The 24300-nt window shown below is 42.1% G+C and overlaps 2 protein-coding genes across 3 annotated transcripts in view; one reads left to right on the forward strand and one right to left on the reverse strand.

Annotated features, from left to right (window-relative positions):
- Positions 1–12576: 12576 nt before the first annotated feature.
- Positions 12577–14368, forward strand: MAP1LC3C (microtubule associated protein 1 light chain 3 gamma). Its single transcript, XM_031592458.2, has 4 exons — positions 12577–12692; positions 12785–12840; positions 12947–13053; positions 13842–14368. Exons 1-4 carry the CDS (start codon positions 12635–12637, stop codon positions 14047–14049), a joined length of 429 nt encoding a protein of 142 aa, XP_031448318.1. The 5' UTR covers positions 12577–12634; the 3' UTR covers positions 14050–14368.
- A 76-nt stretch (positions 14369–14444) lies between these two features.
- The window catches only part of EXO1 (exonuclease 1), a 43428-nt gene continuing 33572 nt past the window's right edge, over positions 14445–24300 (reverse strand). For both annotated transcript variants that reach the window (XR_016464174.1, XR_016464173.1), the window contains one exon: positions 14445–15873. The gene's annotated coding sequence lies outside the window, so the exon portion shown is untranslated. The remainder of the gene's footprint in view (positions 15874–24300) is intronic.

Here is a 24300-nt window from a genome sequence, read left to right on the forward strand (position 1 = left end):
CTCCAGAAAGATAACCATCCCACTGGGCAGCTATCCTTAATAAACTGCACCTGAACATTAGGCTCCATCTCATTCATCCTGGGTAGTTTCAACTTGCATCTGACATGGTGTGTTGAGCAAAAATGGCTTGATGCTATATGTCTCTCACAGACTGTCATACAATCCTCTGCTAGGCAGAGCTGTCACAGCCCTAATTCCTACTGTCAACAGGAAGAAGAAAAGTATGACTTGTTTCATGATTGGAGCACAAATCAGTCTGGAGCACATTAGCATTTTTTTCCTATCTTCATGGAAGTGCAGTGACCACAGTGAATAAACTCCCAGTCTCTAAATGGCCATCTGTCTACAAGCCAAACAATCAAAAGTTCCCTGTAGGCTTGACAGTGCAAGGCTTTCTGTGCAGAGCCAGAGGTTAACTGAAGTTTTTGGAGTTTTGATTCCAGTCTGTCACAGTGCAGTTATAGTGTAAAAACAGTCCATATGAAAAACTACTGCTTTTCACTCTGCAGATGTGCTCCTTGTGTGTCTGAGTCAGAGCTGCCTATGTCATGGACACATCCCCACCCTCCCCAGCCACACCTTCCCCCCCCCCCCACCCCCCCACCCCCACAATTAGAGACTGTACCTGATGCCTAAATCAATCACTTTATCTGAAAGCTGCAGAATATCAGGGCATGCTATGGAAAGGCAGCCTACTTCTTGTTGCTTAATTTGATCATCTCATACTCATCCTTAGATATTTTAGTAATTTAAAAGCAAAAAAAAAAAAAAAAAAAAAAAAAAAAAAAAAAAGAAAGAAAGAAAAAAGACTGGGTGAAGTGACCATAGCGAGCCAGGAGCACTGCTGACATTTGTGCTTCATACATCAGTTCTCATATCAGAATGGAAGACCCTCTGACCAACAGGGGTGTAAATGAAACTAAGGGCTGAAGCAAAAAAGCAATTCATTGTAACCTGGTAACAGTGAATTTCGCTCTTGCATCTTTACTAGATGCAAGAACGCACTTCAGACTACTTGAACTCATTCATTATTCAAAACAATCTGACAAAAAGTGCCCTAGTTTGTAAAGTAAAAGTGTATGTGCACAAGTCATAGTGTGCATTTCTGTTTTTAAGGGAGAAATAGCCTCATCAAAATCAGTTTTCTATACAGAATATTCATAGGATAGCCCCAGTTCTAAGCATAGGAAATGACAGCATCTTCTTTGCTCTCTAGATTTAAGATATCAGTTATATTCCAAATCAGAAAAAAGTAGTATTTTGCTAATCCCTGCAATAAGGAATTTGACACCTTTTTCCTATAGATAGGTTGAAAATCTCACAAGAAAGATCCTCCAAAAGCAGCCAGAGTTCCATTACAGAGCCTTAACACAATGCAAACTTTTCCTGAAATAATTCAGAGTATTAAAAACAAAGCATTTTGTGGTAATGATTGCTGCACGGTGCCAGAGCTCTACAGACAGCTCACAGACAGTGGGCTGGGACAGGTCCTGACTGGCGAGCTGTCATTTCAGTTCTGGGAAACAAAAAGAGAGCCACACAAAAGTGGCAAGAAGCCCAGTTCCATGGGGGCTAGCGGTAAGAATATTTTCACTGGGAGTTACCAAAGTGCATGGGAAGCTCTGCTGGGCATGAAAGAGACGAGGAGATTTCACCTGACTGCACCCTGATGAGTGGGACTGTCCTACATTCAGGGCACTGAAACTCAGGTCACTGAAGATAATACAGGATGAAATACTTCTGCTTTCATTCAGTCAGTCAGAGGTTTGCTCCAGCACCTTCCCAGACCAAGGGTCCCATCACCACTGAGTACCTGTCTCAGCTTCATCCATCCCACCATTTTGATTTTCTGAACCCATCCCGCTGTATTGATTTTCTCAACACAGAGAAAGAGATATAAGGCTTGACTGAAGAAGAGGATCCAGACCAGGCAGTTGGCTCCATACCTCTTCTTCTGGTAGTCTGACTCAAGTCATTTTTTGATTAGTGACTCTCTCACCCCATTCCCTTTCCTGTGTGACATTAACACGATGCTAGACACTAAGTCACTACTCTGGAAACAGATGTTAAAAAGGCAAAATATCTAGTCATTTTCAGGCGGCTTGCCAGCATCCATCACCAAACGCATTTCAGAGACAACTGCTGAGAGCTGGATCAGAAAGCAGATTTCAAACCACATTACACATAAGAAACAAATACTATCCAGGAAACCATTTTACAGGTCTAAATTATAAATCACTGCTTGGAAGAATTTTTATTTTAGAGAAGCATTTGGGGAAATGCTTCATTTGACCACAGACAGCTGGATTGTTTAATCATTATGTATCATGTACATCCATAGCAACTTACTGAATCCACAGTGCATATCTGACTATGAGCCTTCAGAGAAAAAGAAGAAATGACATATACATCTCCATGTGAAAATATATACAAAAATACCTACTAACATATTTATGTATATTTGTATGTACACATACATGCACTGCCTGATGTGACACTACATCTCACTTTTTGTTAAAGAAATTACGACAGAATTTCTTGACTCAGTACGCTGAGAACACTGAAATTTCAAAGGCAAGAAGTTTTAAGTTAATAAACATTTCTTTTCAGCTGTTGCAGTTAACAGTTGCATGGAGCTAACGCTACATAAGAAACAAGGCTGACTAATTTGATTGTCCATACTACAAAGATCATACAGATGCATGCCACAGCAGTTACAAAGCTAACTTGACTTCCCAATAAGTTCTTAGTGATATATGCAAAAACACCTCTATATGTATTTCAGTAATAAAATATTCTACATATCATGATACTGCTCACACGAATAAATATAAAGGTAAAGCTATTTGCAGGAGAGGCACCTGATGAAATTTGTAAAGATATATTGAGCTAGAGAATGAGTAAGGAGAACAACCCTGAATATTCAGAAAGAAAAAGGCAATGTCTCCTTCTAGAGTCTGAGCACAGCCCTTTTGGAGCTATTTGGTTTGAAGGAAAAATCCCAAGCTGCAAACAGAGCCAGTTTTAAAGGTGAACACCTCTGGCTAATGAACCCCAGAGACTACAAGTCCTCTAGGCAGCAGCACAAAACATCCATGACACTGGTGCAGAGCCAGGTGTGCCTGTGAGGGGAGAGGAGTTACACTTGCAAGAAGGCTGCGGGGATGTAATGCTAACTTTGCCCACAACAACTGACAGACAGCTCCAGTGGACCCTGTCGTCCCCCTTTGAAATGTAGGACAAACATGTCTCCTGTGAAGGACTACTACCTTCTAAGTGCAGTTCAGCCTTATGTTTGAGAGATCCTCTTTAAAACAAGATGAAAATTTACACTCAATACTTGCCCTCTTTGTCAATATTTACACTCCACGGGAGGAGCTGCACAGTAGAAACCAGAGCTGCACTGTCCTATCCATTTGTTCTAGTAGTCTTCATCAGAGACAAGTTGATTAAAGTTATTAATGATTAAGGGAAGATCCACACCAGGAACTTAGTACTGAGCAGCTCATATCAGTGCCATGAGTTGTTTGATGCTAATGTAAGTCACCAACAGGAACCACAGCTGCCATCTATCCTATCTATCCATGTTTGTATTCGGGTTGAGGCTTTTACCATGTCTCAGATCTGCTTTACTTCAGCTGTCATTTAAAACATAGTTGATCAGTATTTCCTACGCAGGATCAGTTCTGGGAGCTTCACCTTACAGCCACACAGACACCTGGGCAAAGACTATGTTCCATTGCTGGCATACACTGCATGGCCTCAGCCACCAACATCAACAAGTGCTGCCTTCAGCTCTTGATTGCTACAGTGAGAAACCAGCACTGTATTGCATCTCAGGAAACTGTTTGTAAGAGGATAAAGAACCTGAAAGCAAATAGGTGATGAAAGCTTTCTGCTTTCAAAGCAGTTAGGTCTGCTCAGGAAGACAAAAGGCAGGACACCGGTACATGTTTTGCATAGTCAACAGCCTCCTCACATGCAGCATATTTCATTTGAGGTTAAGTACAATTCATTCCTTTGTAAAAATTGCCCACTATAACCACAGTACTCTGAAGGTCAGGAAGGATTGGCTTTCATCCCACACATATGTTTGTCACACATGCTAAAGACTCTGGATTGAACAACCAGCTCTCTTGCACTTTCATGTTCATAGGTCTGCCCTCAATTAATTGTCCCCCAACCCACCTACCTCTTAACATTCTGTTTCTCAGTGCTTTACTATAAGCCCATTTCCCACAGACAGACAGGACAGCTTTTTAGTCTAAGATATCCTGCATACTCTGTATAACTGAATTTAAAACAAAAGTACTCCATTTAAAGATGCAACATAAATAGGCTGGATGACATTGGCACAACTTGTTTTGAAGATTTAACTTGATAATACTAAGAAACTGAGCAAGCCTACATGTCATTAAGCAAAAGAAATTCTGCTGAAAATGGTTATGGCAGAATGGATCCCACTCCTAAAAGGCTGAGTTTCTTGGAGAGTGTTCACAGCACCGACTTCATATGCTTGAATTCTCCATATGGCCAATGGGAAGGGAAGGACTAGAGCAAAGCAGCTGAGAGCACATACACTGTACATATCCTGTGCAGGAACTTCTATCTCTGGCCACTGAACTATGCAGAACTCAAGGAGACAGGACTCTGAATTTAGTCCTCTTCAGTTGAATTCCTCAAATAGGCACTTTGGTATATCTGCTAATCCATACATTTGCGCTATGATTCCCAGTAATCCTGTACCAGTCAAACAACTTGTCAGCATTTTCATATTCAATAAATTCTTGGAATTCCTGTAGAATTTTGTGCTTGGCACAAGCAAATTAACCAAGACCTGTAACACATCTGTTGTGCAGCAAAGTACCTGATGTGGCTCAGGGGCTTGGCTGGTCTTTAAGATCACACAGTCCAGCAAGTAATGGGAATAGTAATCTAGAGGGCTTCCTTATCAGATCAAACTTCTCTCTCCCTTCCATCATTCAGTTTCCTATCATCTTATAAAATTCCCTTATAAAGTATGTTTAAGAAAAAGTGACTGATTGAATTTCTAAAGCAGGGACTCAATCTTTCCTTTATACTTTGAGGTGTTTTTTTTTCCTGTAGTTTTGCAGTTTGGACATAAACTTTAGATGTTTTTGCTGAAAACAATTTAAAGGGACTACAAATCCTGAGAGCCATCTTTTCTGAGAGCCTAATGTGGACATCTCAAACAGCACAGATTTTCATGAGGTGCAGAGTAATTCCTGATAGAGATCCAACCTCCTTAACATGCACTTAAAGGGGAAGTACCCAAGAAACCTGGCCTCTCCTGGAGATGCTGTACATCACTCTCCCAATGAACCATTCTTCCAACACTGCTCCAAAAGACAGTGAGGCTCTCCTGGCTCTTCTGTCCAGCATTCTAGCAGACTGATGACAAAACTGCCAGCTTTGCAGGGACACGCTAAGGATATTTTAAAAATCCTCTGCTTTCTGTCAGTTATAACACCCTTTCTGAAGGCTAAGATAGAAGCCAGTTTCTGCATCTACATCCCAAACCCCAGCAGCTACTTTTGACACCATATGACACACTCTTGGCAGGCTCCACAGGGAGGCCAGGAACAGGTTGGACACAAAGCCACTGACATCTCATCTAGAAACAACAGTTCAGCCATACTTGAGGGAAATCTTTAAAACATGGTATGCAAGGAAAACTTCTTCTACCCATTTTGTCTATCTTAAATAGACAAAGCATAATTTTTAAACCCATTTTTACAGAACACAAGGAACATCATATGGCACTGAATGACATGTTAGTGGGCATGGTGGTTGGACTAGATGACCTCAGTGTTCTTTTTCAACCTTAATAATTCTGTGATTTTATGGCACGCTGTTTTCTCTCACCAAAGCAGAAGTGCACAGTAATGTTACTAAAACCAGCAAGACAGAATGCAAATATGCTTCCACATTGAACAGAAGATACATTACCAGAAGATGGAAATCATGGTCCCAGAATTCCAGCCCATAACAGACGGCAAAAAAGTCAGATTTATTCAAACAGATGTTCGCTAAATTCTAATCAGAGCAAAATTTTGAGCATTTTCCCCTTCATTATGCCTTTGCATCAGCTGTTGCTGCTATGCATGTGAAGTGCCACCAATTCTTCATAACAGGCAAAGAGGCACAAGATCCCAAAAAAGCCAGTGGTCTAGCAGCAACACTCATTAACTAATCCTGGTCCACTGGAGAGCCTTGTTATCAGGACCCCTGAGCAGCATAATTCAGTGTGCTCCTTCGCTGCTAGCCATACAGCAGCAGCAACTACAGGTTATGATATTTCACAAAGGGAAATCCACTAACTGAAGCACTATACTCTACAGAAAAGCTAATTGCTTTGTCCACATGGGGGAGTATTTCCTCCTCAAAGGGAGGACCAAGAAATTCAGCTGGCAAGAGCAACATCAATTCTGTTTCTTCTGTAGGTAGAAAACATGGCGCATAGCATCTTAGAAATGATAATGAGAGAACAGATGGTAGGAAAGGACATCCTATGATGTTTTTCCCTTTTTAGCATCATTTTAGATGTCAAGCTCAACCCCTGAGGGAGAGAACACCAGTGAGCTACTGTACAGCTGGAGATAGAAAATCAGAGGTGCACATGCAAGGAATGTGACCAAGGCTGACCAGCCTATGTCACCTCTCCATTAGAATCTTCCGTTTGAGCAATTCTTGCAAAAAACATTGAGAATTGAGATCTCAAATTCTTCTCAAATTTAAATTGCTAAAATGGAAGCACTTACACGGTGAATAGCTTAAAAAGAACTGAGAATAATTCACTGTAATGCTGCCTGCTCAACTCTCTCAATATGGCTAAACATTTAATTAGTTAATTAATAAAAAGTAAGTTGAGAAAGGTCTCAAAATCTTTGAATGGAAGATATAACAGTCAAAAAATATATGCCTTATTAACAGGTGAGTTTGGACCATCAATCTGAGAAATGGGACTAAGCATCCTCTGAAACATGAGAACACTCCAACAAGTTTTCAGTAGAAAGACTCGTGAATTTGGAGAGAAAGCTACTTGCTGGCATGCAATTACTTCAGGATCATGAGAAAGAAGTAGTCTGTAGCTTTGCTTCTGTGACACAGGAGGAGGAATGAGCAGGTGAGGAGCTGTAGAAGAGGAGGCAAAAGATGCCCTGCACGTAGCTAGCTATGTTGAGGACGGCTCTCTTAAAAACCATTATACCGGGTGGCTGTGCCTGACCACTTCAGGGTTTTCCAAACCCCTCCTGACTCAAATATTCCATTTACACATATAGACAACCTTCATGAAAACATTTATTTAAGATAACTACACATAAATCTTCACAGACTTCCACAATGCAACAAATAAGCCTTCATTTTGCCAGCTCACATTTTTTCCCTCAAACATGCTGCATTTTTTTTTCTTCCTGTTCAGCTAGGCTGCTTAAATAAATAAATCTCTGTCCTTCCAGTGCTGCATAATTTGCATTTAAGTTCTTAGCCTACATATACCCGTTCTGAGCCTTCCGCAAGTAACTCCTCAGCCTCTCACTTATATATCAGCTTGTAATAAGGATTATTAATGCTGGATGGAATTTATAACCAGGGCAATGCTTCGTTTGCCATCCAAGCTGTGCTGCACTGGAATTAACTCGACACTTGCACGCTGACTGATGAAGGAATGCTAATATCACTTTATGGGGTACCAGGATGCTTTTTGCCACGTAACATGGAGTGAATCATTTCCAGTGGAGCGCAAATCCCTTCTAAATCAGTCCATGTTTTTCCATTTATTGAGTTTTTCTCTCAACTGACTCTGAACCCTGGGCACAGAGTGCACTCCAGAGGTTTCCAAAGCAGGAATGTCATGTGATTACAGACAGGGACCTCAGCTGAATGCTCTCAGCAGCTGGCAAAATCCTGGCCAGAGCCTCTTGGCATTTGCATATACTACTCAGGCTGGCAGCAGAGCATCCTAGTCCTCTGGTCAGCACAGGCAGCTCTTGATCTTCAGCTCCACAGCAGCTCCTGTACACACCTGAAAGCAGTACTGCAGTTCCTGCAGACACCTGCCTCTGAGCTTGTTTTGTGCCCTACAACACATCTGAAGATCCAAAAGCACTTGCAGAAGGGTGGAGAATTCCAATAATGTGAGGCAGAAGCCTTAGTATCTTTTACACTTATTTGTGTTGTTGCTACAGAGTTCAGAATAACTGAGCCATAGTGGGTCACAGCTAATACCATCCAAACTCTCATACACGCTACAGAAATATAATTTGGAATTTCTGCTTCAGAGCAGAAAAGGAGGAGCATTCACAAAGCTCGGAGAGAATTCCCCCATTGGAAGTGGTATTTGGCACTTCCCACTAGGAGAACACTAAGTTATAGGTCCACTGGATTGCAACTGGATGCACATTCACAGCCACACTTGACAGGTTAATATGCCTTTACAACATGCCAGGGCTAAGCCCTGTCTGAAGCAGTTTGTACCTGCTCAAGAAGTCTATACTTTCTTTATTCTTCTTGCAGGAGCTACTGGAAAGGAAATGTGATTTCTAACATGCAGCATTCAGCTGCTTGAAGGCATCTGGTCAGAAATTTTATAGCTTTTTAGAATTTTTGTGCAATCATACATAAAATATCAATGGTTGTCTGCTTGATCTACTTTTTTCCTCCTTTTGTTGTTGTTGTTGTTGAATTTCCAAAAAAGCAGATCGGTCCAGTCCTGTGATGATTTTAATCTGTTTGTGCTCCAAGACCGTAGAAGCAGTTGACTGCTGTACTGTACTCTTCCCCTTGAAATTGTGTTCAAACTACAGTATGCATTCCTTGCACCTCAGATTTTTGCAGCTGCTGAAATTCTTTCTGCCTCATTTTATCTTGCATGGGAAATTCAGATTTCAAGTTCTACAGAGCAGGCTTCTCTTTTTCTGAGCCGCTTTTTGGAACAAATTGCCCAGAGATGTGGTGGATGCCCTATGCATGGAGACATCCAAGGCCAGGCTGGATGGGGCTCTGAGCAACCTGATGTAGCTGTAGTTGTCCCTGTTTATTGCAGGGGAGTTGGACTGGATGGCCTTTTTAAGAGTCCCTTCCAACTCAAGCAATTCAGATTAAGAACAATTTGGGGAAATCTGCTTTCTCTAATTCTTCAGGCATTTCTCTAACACAGATAAAGACCTTTGTCAGAGCAACACCAGCATGAATAGAACAGTGCAGTCCAAGAGAAAAGATTGACATTAGAGCCCACTCTTCACCCTCATCCTGCATCTCTGAAAAATAACAAAATATACCAAAACACCAGGATGAAAAAGTTCAAGAGTCAAGGTTATCAGTGAAATGGCAGAAGCTCCCCTCACTTGGTCAGGAGGCAAAGCCTGCAGGCATTTGCTCAGTCACTGACTGACTCATTGCTGCCCTCCAGCAGCATCACTTCAGAGCTCAGCAACACTTCCAGGACAAATCAAGTTTTGCCCTTTCCTGGAAAGATTCTATTAGCTTATTTCAGGCTACTGCAGTTCTGTTTTTCATGGGACCTCCCTGGTGACCACTGAAATCAAAACTCTGCCTCACTTTTCTGACACCCTGTACCCTCTAACACAGGAAAAACAATTATCTGCCTGAAGCACCTTGATACTTTGAGACAGGTTTTTAACACCTTTGGATGGAATGGAACAAGGCAAAAAGCAAGCTCCTTCTTTGCAGCCTTTAAGCTAACTTCTTCTGAGCCAGACTCATAAATAAGTGGGTCTACGAGGCTGGGATCACTTTATTAGAGACAACAGATAGATCAACATTCAATTATACAGCTACAACCTGGAAAAGGCTATACAGTGGCAGTGACACAGGGTTCAATAATACAGGTCAACCTTTTTTTTTTTTTTTTTTTTTTTAAAGTCCATAGACTTTCAGGATTCCTCAAGTGCAGGTAAAAAAAAAAGAGAATAACAGTTACCTTTCATCCTTCTGTTTCTGCTTCAGTATGGCATTCTGAGAACTCCACTCACTGCACAGAATTGCTTCACTAGTTCAACAATTACATGCAAGTAAGAAAAACTTCCAAGGGAAAGGAGAGAAGGAACACATTCCACTTTCAAGTCTGAATCTGGATAATTAGATGCTAGTGTGAGCACAGGTGCTATGCAGACACGCAGATGACCTCCCATGCTCTCTGCTTCTTGATGATGAAACACAGGACACCTGCTAACAGTGCTCACTTTAAGCTGCAGTAGAAATTAGAGCCATAACTGAGAATGACACTGGAATTTCTCTTCTTCAGCTCCCCCTCTTACTCAGTTTTCTGTCAAACAGCTGCTTGTGAAGGACATCATCCCTCTGGAAACAAGGTGCTTGGTAGTTGTGTGGAACCAAGCCTGAGTGCTCCACATGTAGCTCGGCTATGAGCCCCAGAGCTCTTCTGCTCAGCTGGGGAGGCCTACCCTGGGGAGGGTCCCCTCAAGGAGCTGTGTTGGCAGCACTAAGCCTGCCTCAGCTCCCCTCCCAAGTCCCAAGCCCCAGGCTCAGCAGCTCCTCAAAGCTCCTTGTCCTCTCTGCACACTTCAGTTCATGGTGCCATTTGGGGAGCTGTGCTGTGATGGACACCTGCACTTTCAGGTGAAGAATGGACAGCTCAGCAGTGCTCCTGACCTCAGCCCTAGGTGGTACACTCTGGAAAGCAGCTGGAAATCAGGACGAATGCACACACATTTAAGTAAAGATGTTCCTACTCATCCTGCTGGTTGCTGGGTCATTAGGGCGTGTCCAGTGTTACACAACACTTTTGTTAAAAGTCCTTGAGGGTCCTTGAGGCTACAAACGTAATTCTATTTCTAAATGAGAGCTGAGATTCTCCTTCAATTGGAAAACTTTAGGAACAGAGAGTTGAGTCTAGCAGAACACTTTGCAAGACTGGCAGTAAGAGTACGCAAAGTGACAATCATTGGTTTTGTCTTAGAAAAGCAGCTGAGACCACTGCTTGCAGTAGCTCCCAGTTGCCTTTGGCATGGCAGATGGAATAGGTCAGGCACGTCCAACCTGTGGCCTGTGGGCCACATGCCCAACCCAGACCACCCTGCGCCCACCCTGCGCCATCATGGTGGCAGCTCTTCACCACTGAGCAGCCCAGTCTGGCCCTGGGTGTGCACCCATCACTCAGCAACAAGCAAACGTCAGTGTACAATTAGCACTGTCTGGGCTGAAACCAGGGCACGGGGAAGGAGGGTGCAGTGCAGTGATAACTCAAGTTATGCAAATAATTTCATGCATTATCATACATTGGCTAAACACAGTTCTGTGAACAGAAAAAATATGCTTTCTATTTTGCTAAAGGAATGTGAGAATATTCCAATATTTTGAGATTGAAAAAAAAAAAAATCAATGTTTTGGTATACTTGCAACTCCATTTTAGTCAACATAAATACATTTGCAAATTTGCAAATTTGTATGTACAGAATGTATAGAGCTGCCATCAGCATCAGCACACTCAACAATGCGATCATATCACTTCACCAGACTTTTATAAACCCCCTCTTACCAGAGAGAAACATCCCTTGCTTCACAGTCACACCTTATTCCTGTAATTGCTGTCAGGCAGTACATACCTTTGTGAGTGACTTTTTCGAGGATGAAGCACAGGAAGAGTAAATTTCATCAAAAATGTGACGAATGCCTTCAGAGCTCCTAAGAGCTGCAGCCACTGCCAGCAAACAAGGTCACATATGCCACCAGTGTTATGGTGGTGTTGCTCTCTTTTTTTGTTTTGTCTTGTTTCAATAAAAAATATTAAAGATTAAAAAAGTTGTTTTACTATCATGCATGAGCCATATTATATATTTTATGAGGGCCCTGAAAGTAATGCTTCATATTTTGTGATGGTGTCCCACAGTGTCAGAGGCAGACATCGGTGGTATGGCAGTAGAGGTTGAACCCTTCCCACCAATATTCCACTACGTGTTGTTGCTGTGTGACAGATGGCAGCAGAGGGGCAGTTTGACACAACGGTGTCTGATGTGGAAGTGTGTATGAAGCAAAGGTGTGAAACTGAACTCTTCCAATATGTGGAAAATGGCACCCACTGACATTCACTGATTCTTGTTGATGGAGAATGAAGAGTGGATGTGAGCACAGAGAGGTGCATTTCAGCAGCAGAGACAGTGGTCACCTCCACTGGGGCAGACTGTAAGGAGCACAGCATGCAGGCTCTTGTTCACCACTGGTGAAAATGCAGCTAGTGATGTGACTACGTTGAAAAATAGTGCTTCATAGCTGAGGACGTGCCCTAGGAAATAGTACGCTCTTCCAATCTGCTGCAGTTTCTGTGGAAATAAATAGTAGGCGTTCCCTCTGGTACAAAGTATGTCTGCACAGCCCAATGCAACTCCTCTTCACTCGGAGCAGCCCAGGCAAGGCGGAAGGTTGGGCACCGCTGGGATGGATGCTAAATTGATACTTTCAAGGCAGCTGCCGAGAGGCAGCAGGCAGCCCGCCCGCCGCGCAGCGCTGCTCAGCGGAGGGGCGGGCCGCGACGGGAGGGCCGGGGCCGGCAGCGGCCGCACCTCCATTCCGCGGGGCGGCGCCGGGCCGGGCCCATAAGAGGCGCGGGGCAGCGGTAGCCTCAGGCGGCGGGATGCAGGCGGGTCCCGGGGCGCAGGCGGTGCGGCCCTTCAAGCTGCGCAAGACTCTGGGTATGGGGCGGTGCGGTAGGCGGCGGCGCGGTGGAACGGGGCGGCGGGCGGCGCGCGGCGCGCGCGTAACGCTTGTGCTCTCTCCCGCGCAGCCACCCGGCGGGAGGAGGTGGCCGGAATCAGGGCCAAGTTCCCCACAAAGATCCCGGTAATTCGCCGCTCTGCGGGCGGAGGCTCCCGGCTTCTGCCTCGAGTCTTTTGAAAGGAGGGGGAAGAATGTCGCTGGGGCTTCTGAGTGACTCTAATTTAAACAGGTAATCGTTGAAAGATACCAGAAGGAGAAATACCTTCCCCTGTTGGACAAAACCAAGTTTCTGGTCCCCGAGGAGCTGACCATGACGCAGTTCATCACGATCATCAGGTAGGGGCCGCGCACTGCCGCTCCCCGGCACCGCCCGCGCCGGGCACGGGGCTGCGCGAGCTGGGACGGGAGAGCCCGAGGGAAGGAGCGCGGCGCTCCCGCGGCCCCTCTTCCCCCGCTTTGGAGAATAAGAGCGGCGCGAGGCGGCTGCTCCGCTCCCCTTCTGCCTGCTGAAGGTGGCTCTGGGCTGTGCTCTGCTTCTGGCTGCTGCTGCCCTGCTCCTGTTGCACCTACAGGCTACCCAGACTTGTGGCAGCTCCATCCCAGGTGTTCTTTACAAATACGCTGGCAAACAGATCTCCCAAAAGGGTTGCGTTCTGTGCCGGAGTGCTGGAGAACTGTAAGGCTTTCAGATGACAAAGTGTGTAGAAGCCATCTTTCTAGTTATTAACTTATGTAAAAGATACTTTTGTCTCTTGCAAGCCAGTCTTCATGTGTAAGTCTCTGAATGAGACTTTTCTGAGGGCAGGTAGACTTTAAGTGTAACAGACTGTGCTGAAATTCCCTATTATAGCTGTACTCAGCGCTTCCTGGGATGGACACCCACTAGCTCAGGCTCAGTAGCAGCTATGGTCCTGCAGGTTAAGCCCTTCCCCGGAGCAAGACTCCTGTTTCTGAGTACAGTTAACTTTCTGATGGAGATATTAAACTAAGCAATAATTTCATGCATAAACAATGTACAAGAAATGCTGCAACTATTCTGCTGAATGTATTTTGCAGGGTAAGGTTGAAACCTTCTTAAATTTGCTAATGCTTGGTCCTTTATTTCCTTTTCCATCTTCAATCAGAAGCAGGATGGCTCTGACTGCTACGCAAGCTTTCTACCTGCTGGTGAACAACAAAAGCCTAGCCAGTATGTCTTTGACCATGGCAGAAGTGTACAGGGACTACAAAGATGAAGATGGCTTTGTGTACATGACGTATGCTTCCCAGGAGATGTTTGGATGCTGCTCACTCACCCTAGGGAAAACTATGGAATGCCACCATAAAACCTAATGCTGGGGTCTATGTGCTGTGGCTAAGCCACTGTGCTATGAATCATGCCTGTGACATGAAACTCGGAGATGCTCCCTCCAATGTGAGCTCTTGAGCTCTGTACTGGGGAGTTATGACCCAAAAGCTGGCAGGACCAGCTCAAGGCAGAGATGGTGGTACACTTTTCCATGGATAATAATTTAGATGTATATTTTTATACTTGGAAGGCACTATGGGGTTTTTTGGAACTGCACCTCCACTTCTTTTTGCAATACCAGTCTTGTGATGTAACTGCTTTTTAAGGTGTTGCTTAAGAATAAAATAAAGAAGCTTTTAAGTACTAGGTTGAATGTCAGTTTTAATTTGGGAGAACGCTTTCTGGGAAAAGGTCCTGTAATAATTCTGGATTCTGGGCTCAAGGCCTCTGAAGTGAAGTGTTGCTTGCACAGCTACTCATTCAATTTTATAATGGGATAACAAAACTGAAGTTTGCTCACACAGGAGCAGACTCATATCTACAAGCAATTTATTAAGTGAAGTACCTGAGTGGCAGGGCTGTATCAGCCCTAGAATAGGGGTCAGTGCTCAGGAATCTGATCTTTCTATTGAATTCTGCTAGTCTGGTCTCTGTAGGTAAGACAGTCATATCGTTCACCTACAGGCACCTGCATGGCTCTTCTGCTGAATGACTTCAGTGAGCCTTGCCTCAAGCGTGGGCGCTTGTACTGTACCTTACAAAGGTATGTCAGCATCTCTGGAAAATGTCAAAACTGTCAGGTAGTGACATGCCGATACATTTAATGTACAAGCTTCCTGAAAATGAATTAGAAAAACTCTTGACAGGAGGTTCAGTCTGAAGTGCAGCACAAGTTGTCTTTCTCATATGTGAGGACTGTATAAGAAAGCTGTAAATGTTTTGATTATGCATAATCAGAATACCAGGTTATCTAAAAATCTGTTGCAGTGTGCAGTTAACCTTCAGAAGGCTCAGCTTAGGATGGTCAAATTGTTATATTTATTTGTTATATATACTACTGCATCATAATAGTTCTATTCAGTACTATATTGATTTGCAGGATGATTAATGTAGGAGTTGCTGGATTGAAGGAAGAAGCGTTGACAGTGTTTGAACTATGCACGTGCATCCCTTCCTTATGCAAGAGAGTTTTTCATAGTGGTTCTCCTGAACTTAAAGCTTTAAACATATCTGGGTTCAAGCCTCTAAACCTAAAAGCTACTGTATTCCCTGTAAGGGGCACCTGCATCACTGAAGGTGTTATTTGCCAGCTTGTAAAATATGGGGGGAGGGGTCAAGTACAAAGAAATTTTTGACCTGACCAACTCACTAGAAGTGGGCAGGCTATGTCAAAAGTATAGGTTATGAAAACACAAGCTTTGGGATATCAGAATCTGATACGTGGATAGAGTGCCATTATGCTCATAATGGAAACAGTTTCCATTTCAGAAACTGAATGCAAATAGTCATTTGTTAGAAGCCCTCAGGGAGGAGAGGACACCTGTTTGGCAGGAGCGCTGTACAAAGATGTCAAACAGCTGTGGGAACCTCGTGGTGGGGAGACAAGGGGGAGTCTTACCATGTTCAGGCTCTTGCCCAGCCTAAGAGCTTAGCTAATATTTTGCTTCATTGGCTCCTCTGTGTTTGTCTTCCTGTCTTGTGTGCTGCTTGGTACGTGAAGAGAAACGCGCTACAGACTCTTGGCTGGGGTAATTTCATGTCTGACAGCTGACTTCAGTTTGTAATGTAGTGGCTAAGGATTAAGCGTTGGTCCTTCCAGCTTTCATTGACGTTAGATTGTGTGCTGTCTAATGGGCTGAGTCAGAGATCTAGCAAAAAAAAAAAAAAGACATGGGAAGAAGGTCAGTTGCAGGTGAAGAGCATCATTATGAACCTGTTTAAACTGGCCAGTTGAACCCAGAGCTTAATCTCACGTGCCTGGTAAAGCTCTATCATTGGGTAATAGTACCAAGGCATACCCTTCTATCATGTGTCAAAGCAAGTAGGATTAATTATCAAAGACAATTTTCAAAGAGTTTTAAAAGTAATAAGCTGGGAATTAGATGCCCAAATAAATTGGTTAATCTGTTGGTGGAGTTGCCTTGGTGTGATAAGAAGCTCTGAATGGAACCTATTCTTTGAACTGTAGGGAACAGCAATTAAAAAAGAAGTAAACACAAAAACTTTGCTCTGATGACTGACATAAGCAATTGAGATAACCACAGCTGCTTCCAATGAGCTGCTGTTTGAAGAGCTAATATTTGTTTGAGCTACTACACATTGATTAGAGACAGGTACATAATTTTTGCAATGAAGGATACCACTGTAAGCTTGCAATAAATAAATTCTGTAGCACTCTCCTATCTAATGCCAGTGTAAAAAGAGAAGGCAGAGATAGTGTTCATGTTTGTAAAAGTGTATTAATTTATCAATTATATGGATTCTTGTTCTTTAATACCCAAAATCTGCATCAGAGGAAAGAAAGCAAGCTGAGGATACTTTGTTTTTGCCACAGGATATGACATAAAGCCTGGAAAGTGCTTGGTTCTCGGGCTCCAAATCTACATGCTCTGTGGAACTAACTTGTTAGGTTGGGTGTGCAGGCCTTGGCTCTTTGCAAGGTCAAACATTATATCTCATCTTCAAATGTGAAGCCAGTTTAATTGAAAGAGCACTGAACTTTAGTGTGGAACAAGGACTGAATCTGCCCTGTCTTTTGAGTCCTTTAAGGTTTTTTTTTTTTTCTGTTTGCTTGTTTTTTAATTTTTAAGTGAGTATTGTGTAAAATAGAGTACTGGGAGAGTTGTGAATCAACACAATTGGCCAAGTGGAATTATACAGAAATAACACCGGGGGAAAAAATATTAAGGTCTGTTTTCCTTAACTTCACCAAACCGCTTGGAAAGCCCTAGAGTTAATAACCACAGATATTACTAGTGATGTTGAAAGGGGAATACAAAAGTAGCTAGAATCAGGAGTTTTGCTGCACAAAATGATATTTTAATGAAATGTATCGCTTGCCTCTGTGATAGCGTAGAGACTGCTCTGTGAACAGGACAGTTTTCTTCTGAAAAAACCTGAGCAAGAGTTATGTGCATACTGTGGGGGCTGCAAGTACTCCGAATACTCATCAGGACAGCTGGCAGACACCATGATAGTAGTTCAGAAAACAACCATCTCTGGGCTTTGGTCAAAACAAAAAGAAAAGTAGTCTCACTAATGCACCTGAATTTCAAGTGGCCAGAAATCATAATTTTTTGTGTGCCTATTAGAACTAGAGATTCAGCTGTCAGTACTTTTCCATGTCACAGCTGACACCCTACAGCCATACACACAGCTACAAAATGCATACAATGCTTTATAGAGTACAAATTATCATTTGCTGCTGCAAAGTAAAGGTAACCTCAGCTTGGGCCTGGTGCAATGAGGATCAACAGGAGCTTTCCAATTGTTTGGATTTTAAAATTACTTTGGTTTGCGTGGATAGAACTAATGAATGAAATGGGATTATTAATCTTCTCTTTCAAGTATTGCTGACAGCAATTCTTGTGAATTTAGATGGGCTTTTTATTGTTTTTGCCTGCTGTTTACAAGTGGTGGTAGCTTCATGATAAAATTAAGATAGAACAAAACACACTAAATGACACACTATATCCTCCTCCTCTTCAAATTGGTTTGTTGTGGTTTTTTTGGGGGGGGCGGGGGGTGGGGAAGAGGGAGTTATGTATGGGACAGTAAATTTGGAAAGTCAAGTGAAATAATAAGACAGAAAATAACCTTCAGCATCAAGTTGTACTGCTGTTTTCCCCTGTTAAGAAAGCCCCTATAGAAACTATGGGGATAAAACCAAAAGACTTAATCAGGAGATAAACCTTTTTTAGAACAGTGCTTTGTAATGTATGTGCTATAGAGTGGAGAAGGAAGAGAAGATTTCTTTGGAAAACTCACAAGAGATTTCTGAAGGGTGACTGAGAAATAGGTTGTACTGTAAGATGAATTTCAATGCACAAAACATCTAATGCCATACACACATCCTCCAAGCATCACTGTACGAGAAATACATCTGGACACTTCTGCTATATATAAAGATATTTCATTCTTTTCATGAAGTTCTGAATCACAGAATATCCTGAGTTGGAAGGGACCCAGAAGTATCATCAAGTCCAAACTTTACCAAATTTTAGATTAGCAAAAAATAACCAAGTTCTACCTATAGAAATGTGCTAAATCGCTTTGGCTTTTTCTAAGATGCTTCTCAGTGGTTGCTGTGCACAGCTTTTTTCACTGATGCTTTTTTTTTTTTTGCTCCTTAAAAGCATAGTTTCATAGCAATTTGCTACTTGTCTGTATATAGTTCATAGCATGTGAAGGTGGGTGGGTTCTATAGTAATTAACAATCTGGCCCTAGCTCAGAGAAACATGAATATAATTCTAATGGAGGTGGCCATACAGTCATATTTGTGTCTGTCCCTGTCTCCTATTTTCCACATGTTGCCTATTTTGAATTTGACTGTGGCATTCCTATGACACACAACTGTTCAGCAGCAGTGTACTCTGGGCAGGTCTGAAGAAACCATAGCAAGTACTGGTGCTGGAACCTGAAGGGCAGTGCAGCAGGGCAGACCCTTCGGGAGGGAGGTGGGCAGTGTACCCTGTGGGTGTGTGCAGTTTCCAGAGCAGGCAGGAGGGGAGCCAGCAGGGGCTGCACAGGCCACTCAACGCTTACATCATGTCCCACAGAGGCTGCAAAGGACCTTTATGAGGCTGCTTATGATTTGTTGAAGGGTGGGCTTGGCCAGCAGTGTTTATTTCTGCAAATGCTGCAAGATCTTGACTTCGCTTTCTGTGTTTAATGGCATGGTAAGGTTCTTAATTGGGCCTTCTGCCCAATTCCATTTATGTCATAAAAGTGAGAAAGCTGTCAATTCCATAGTAAGAGCCAGGTTTATTGCCATTGATTGAGCTCCTTGATAGACCTGAAGCTCACTTCCAGTTCTCAAGAACAGAGCCAAGACTTTACAGTCTGTCAGATGGATTTGCAGGGAAATCTTTAGGTCAGCCAACCAGAGGGTGAGGAGAGGGGATGGAGTGGAGACAAGCGTTGAGGAATTGTATCACTGCTTCCACCCAAAGCAGCTGCAGCCATGTGTTCTTTACAAGCCTGCCAGTGACTGAATGGAAAGCCTGAGCCTCAGTGTGACATCACTCAAACAACTATTACACCCATTAGCTCAAAAAGAGAAGTTATGAGAAATAACATGCATGCACACACTTGTGGATATAGCCTTTTCCTGAATAAAATGATCTCTATCAATGGAAAAAAAAAAAGCATAGGAGAGTGCTGAAAGGAAGACATGGTGAGTACAGAAATTCTATTCTTAGTGCTGGCACTACTTCACAAGAAGACTTGGCCTTTGCTCTAAGAAACTAAAAACCTAATATCCAGTGATGGATATGGTCTCTGTCTGACCTTCCTTCCCCTAAAAAGCTGCATCTGTGGTTGCAAATTAAAAGTCAAATAGTGATATGAATGGTGTATTTGAATGCTGAGTGACTGAGGAAGCAGCTTTATGCATTAGTCATCAACAAAATAAAATAGTCATCTATAGGAAAAACAGCTGCTGTGCTACAGGTGAGGGGAGGATCACTGACTTAGTACAGACATATTTGTGCTGTCTAGACAGTCTGGGTAAGCCAATCGCTACAGGGGTTAGGAAGATAATTTTGCTATTCCAAACTGTATTGGCCTGCTTATAAACCTGTCAAAACTGTCAAGAGAGGCCTCAGGAGAAATACTCCATTTCCTAGCAGGCAGCTGTATTTGGTTTAACCCCCATCTCTTCCCAGCCATCCTCATGCTCACTGACTTCTGTTCCCATTTTTTTTTTTTTTTAATTTTTTGGAAAAGAATTAGGCCTTCTGTGCAGAACCCAGTACGGATTCCAAGATTGCTGAAAACTATAAATAACATACCCTCAGTTGCCATGTAACAAACTTGTATGAAAATTCACAGTTGTTCTGTTACTGTAATTCAACTGATGTTAGAATCACAAAATTTGGCTATGTCATGGTGTCTCTAGCAGATCTGGAGCAGGAGTTTAGATAGGATAACTGAGGCCATTACTGTCATTTTACTCCTCTCTCCCTTCCAGTGAATTTGGTTGAGACAGAAAAAGTGTCCAGTCTCTTCTTGAATAATAAGAACAGCTGTATGTTTTAGCACTGATCATCTAGGGGAACTGTTTTAGTGTCAGGGTTAATGTAGAAGGTTTATTTTGTACCTCAGCTCACCCAGCTGATTTTGCCACAGGAGGAGGATGCCTCACATGAGCTATTCCAACGCTGGGAGCCGGCAATCTTTAGAAAGGGGCTGGCTGGTCCAGAGGGAGCTCAAGAAATTGGGGTGGCATGAGGAACTGTTGCTGCTGCTATTGCTGGCTCTGGAAGATGATGCTGGGACCCTAAAGGAAAGTATCCTTTGGCTCTGTCATCCAAGACAGCTGGTCCATTAAGCTACTGTTGAGCATGATTATGCGTCCTGTGCTTCACAGAGCACCCTGTATAACTCAACAGATAAAGCATTTATCTGGAGTTGGGAGACCTTGTTAGGGTTACCCTTATGCCTGATGAGCCAGAGCCACATATTCCACACTTCACACTCTTGTTAGCACCTGGACCCAGCACAGAGAATGAATGTGGTGCAGCTAGAAGCTACATCGCTTGTAGACAAGGCTCAGAGAGACGATGGAAGAGTGTAGCTGCAGGGCTTGAACCCAGCTCCTATACTAGACCTCCAGCTTATATTTTCTTTATGGAAATTATCCAACTGTAACATGTGTGAGTGGCTTCAATTTTACTAGTGGAAAAACATAGGCTGTTTTGAAGGGTCTGATTCATAACTCTATAAAATGAAGCAGTTCCAGTAGAAGTTAGAGCATGCACTGAGTGCTGCCTGGAGCCACACAGGCTGCAGAGGTACAGCTACCATGTAACAGTATGTGGGAGGAAGCACTTAAGCAAGGGAGGTGGAGTGCAGAAGGTCAAACACTGTAGCAGACACGAAAGGTTTACAGTTAATTAGCCAGAAAGTTTTTTTTAAAAAATATGCTTTTTTCAAGTATTGTTTCTCTATTCAGACTGCTGTAGTTTTTCTGTACCAGATTAATTTTGTTTCTGCTGGTTCATTAGGAGGGAAAAACTGAATCTCTACCTATTTTAATATGAGGGGATAAGACAAATGAAAGAAAACGTTTGTTGACTGTAGAGTTATACGTGTGACTTGCAGCAAAAAAATGTAATATGTATGGGAGCAGGCATACAGGTAACACTGAAAAGCAAATACAGGTTATTCTATTCTAGGTATCTCCTCATTTAAAATTTAGTTGGTGTTTTCTGGTAATTCTCAGCATAGTAATTTTTTGGGAGATCATTGTTTGGCTTTGTGTGTGCTTTAGTTACATATAACAGTCACACTTCTTGGTCACACTGTGTTTTATGGCCATTTTCTAGTGGATGATTTGTTAACTGCAGTACTACATAAAAAAAGCTACAGAGGAGTACCTATGTCATACTATAAAAAACAGAGAATGAGCTGCAATGGGGAGCAGTTTGCCAGCAAATAAATCTGTAAGAAAGCTTACTTTTTGCATGCATAAGATCCAGAGCTGACCGAGTGCAGACACTCTACATGCATTTCTGTCAAGGAGAACAAGAAATGAGAAACTGAAGAAGGCGAGCAGTTGGAAAAGATGTGGTTTATCAAAACTTCTTTCCAAAAGTGCCATAAACAAGTCATCAGAGTTTCTGTAGGCTGACAGCAATTCCTTTTTCAGAAATGTCTCTACCCAGAAGCAAGATCTACAAAGTATATTTTGAAACAGTAGTGGCTGTAGGATTATGGCTTAGTACTCAGAAAAGCTGAAAAGATACTTTTGGGTTCTCATTTGGAGGATTAAGCTCTTAAAGTTAGCCTTGACTTCTTGCCTTCCCTGGTTATGTTGTCTACTGAGGGATCAGATGATTAACTCATTTGATTATTCAAGAAAAACTCTTGAAAGAGATCCTAGCAGTAAGCTGCACTGCTTCCATGCCAGGCTCTGTCGACACCTATTCCAGAAATACCCAAAACCTACATTCACACACACATTATATACTGCTGAAACAAATCTTCAGTTGAGGAGGGGTAAAGAACCTGGTTTTAAACACAAGGGAAGAAAGAGGGAAGAGAGTTATATATGGCAGTTTAATGAAGCTCTCATTATTGAAAGTGCCATGAGACTGCATTTCAAGGTATCCTTCAAAGCTTATTATTATAAGGTGAGAGACTGAGGAGAGAAGGCTGAATGGGTGAAACAGTTGCAGGAATAGCTCAACACAACACGTGCATGCAACAGAAAGCACACAACTTGGTTGCTCATAAACAGTTATTTTTGTGATGCTCCATCTAAATTTTGGTAACTCAATTAAAGATGTAACTCATAGTCTTCTCATACTTATTTAGAAATAGAGGAACTACATCCTGCCTGTTCTCTATGTAACTAGAGCCAAAGCTTGAACTGCAATATTAGCAAAGGGTTGAAAACACTTTGTCAAATGTAAACTAGAGAAAGACAAGGAATGAAGGAATTAGCCATTTTTTAGATTTATATATATATTTTTTTCAGAATTTGTCCATCAGTGGATTTATCTCAGAATTTCACTGAAGAAAAAACTAAGCGAATCTTACCTTCAGTATATATTTAGAAGAAAAAGAATACAACAACTTGTCTATGCATGGACTGTGAAGCTCAACTTCAGATGGTTACTGTTGGTAAACTCTATGCTGCAAACAGTCTTTTAGAATGTATCTGTATCTTCCCATTTTGATGCAAACCATACCCTTCTGGCACACTCTTCTGGAAATCCGTTAACAAATTTTATCCTTGTGAGATTAATGTTAGGAGTTCAGAGCTAAAGGACAGCACCTAATTTTGTAACATTTTAGAATAAAATCCTTTCTAGTGACCAGGATTTTCTCCTGTGCTTGTATTTTCCAATGCTTCTGACGAGGACCATAAGCACAGTTATATTAACATATGAGTTAATGCTACACAGAAGTCTGCAACACAACCTTAAGTGATAACTGTTTGTGATTTTTTGAGCAATGCAGGATTATGCAAGCTGTAAAAATATGTGCTTCAAAATTATTACATACTGGGACATTAGAGGAAATAAGATTAATAAAAAATATCTACAGCAGACCAGTGCCCAAAATGTGTCTTTCCAATCAACAAATCTGTCTGTTTCTGTTTTACTAATTTAAACAGAGACTAACTGAATATTGATTCCGAAAATCTAGCAGTTTTACAAGTGAAGTTTGAACAAATCTTGGGACTTTGGGGAGGTTTGAAGCAAACGTGCTAAATCTAATCAGTCTAGCATCTTATATCATTGTTGTTGCTACAGCTGAATACTTCTTAGATCTAGCAATAAATAATCAGTTACAAAAAAAAAAGTACTCAGTACTTCTATATATACATATTTTTATTTCTACGATACTCTCAAGAGTGTTCAGCACAAGTTTTGGTCCCAAAATAAATTGCTGAGGATCTGTTTATTTACTTTGGGTTGTTAAATGTGAGCTAAGAACTTTATAAACTTATAAATACAAAATACTAGAAAAAGAAAGCAGAGAGAAAACCTATACATGCTGGAAATATATTTTCCTGACTAAAATTTTAATTGTCTGCTTGACGTCATGGAACTTTGCCAAGGTTTAACCAATGTCAGCTTTTGCCTTTTTCTTCTTAACACTGTTTGCTTCACATTTAGGCTTAATCTCTGGTTAAACAAGTCAGAATTTATAGAGTTTACCACACAAATTGAGGAGATTCTTCTATCTTCTTGTCTGCATATTGGTTATTTGCTAATAGAGTTGGTACTCATTGAACACCCTACTCCCTTTCCTTCTAAAAAAATAAAAGACTTATCTGAAGAATAGCTAGTCCTTGAGTATGCTGTGGGTTTTGCAATAAGAAATACAAAAAGTGTTGGCAAAGATTTTACAGGAAGGGTGAAGATGGCTCCCATCTCCACCTGATCAGGAGGGATAAATACTTCATTTGGACAGGGAGAATCAGCTGCACAGATACAGGATGGAAAACAACTGGATAGTGACTTTTCTTCTTAAGAGTCCATGGGATAGACTGAATCACAAGCTAAGCATCAGTCAACACTATCATGCTACTGTGAAAAAACACGTCACATTAGGATTTCTA

This window comes from Phasianus colchicus, chromosome 2, assembly GCF_987193195.1.
Source record: "Phasianus colchicus chromosome 2, bPhaCol1.hap1.1, whole genome shotgun sequence".
Taxonomy (NCBI): Eukaryota; Metazoa; Chordata; class Aves; order Galliformes; family Phasianidae; genus Phasianus; species Phasianus colchicus.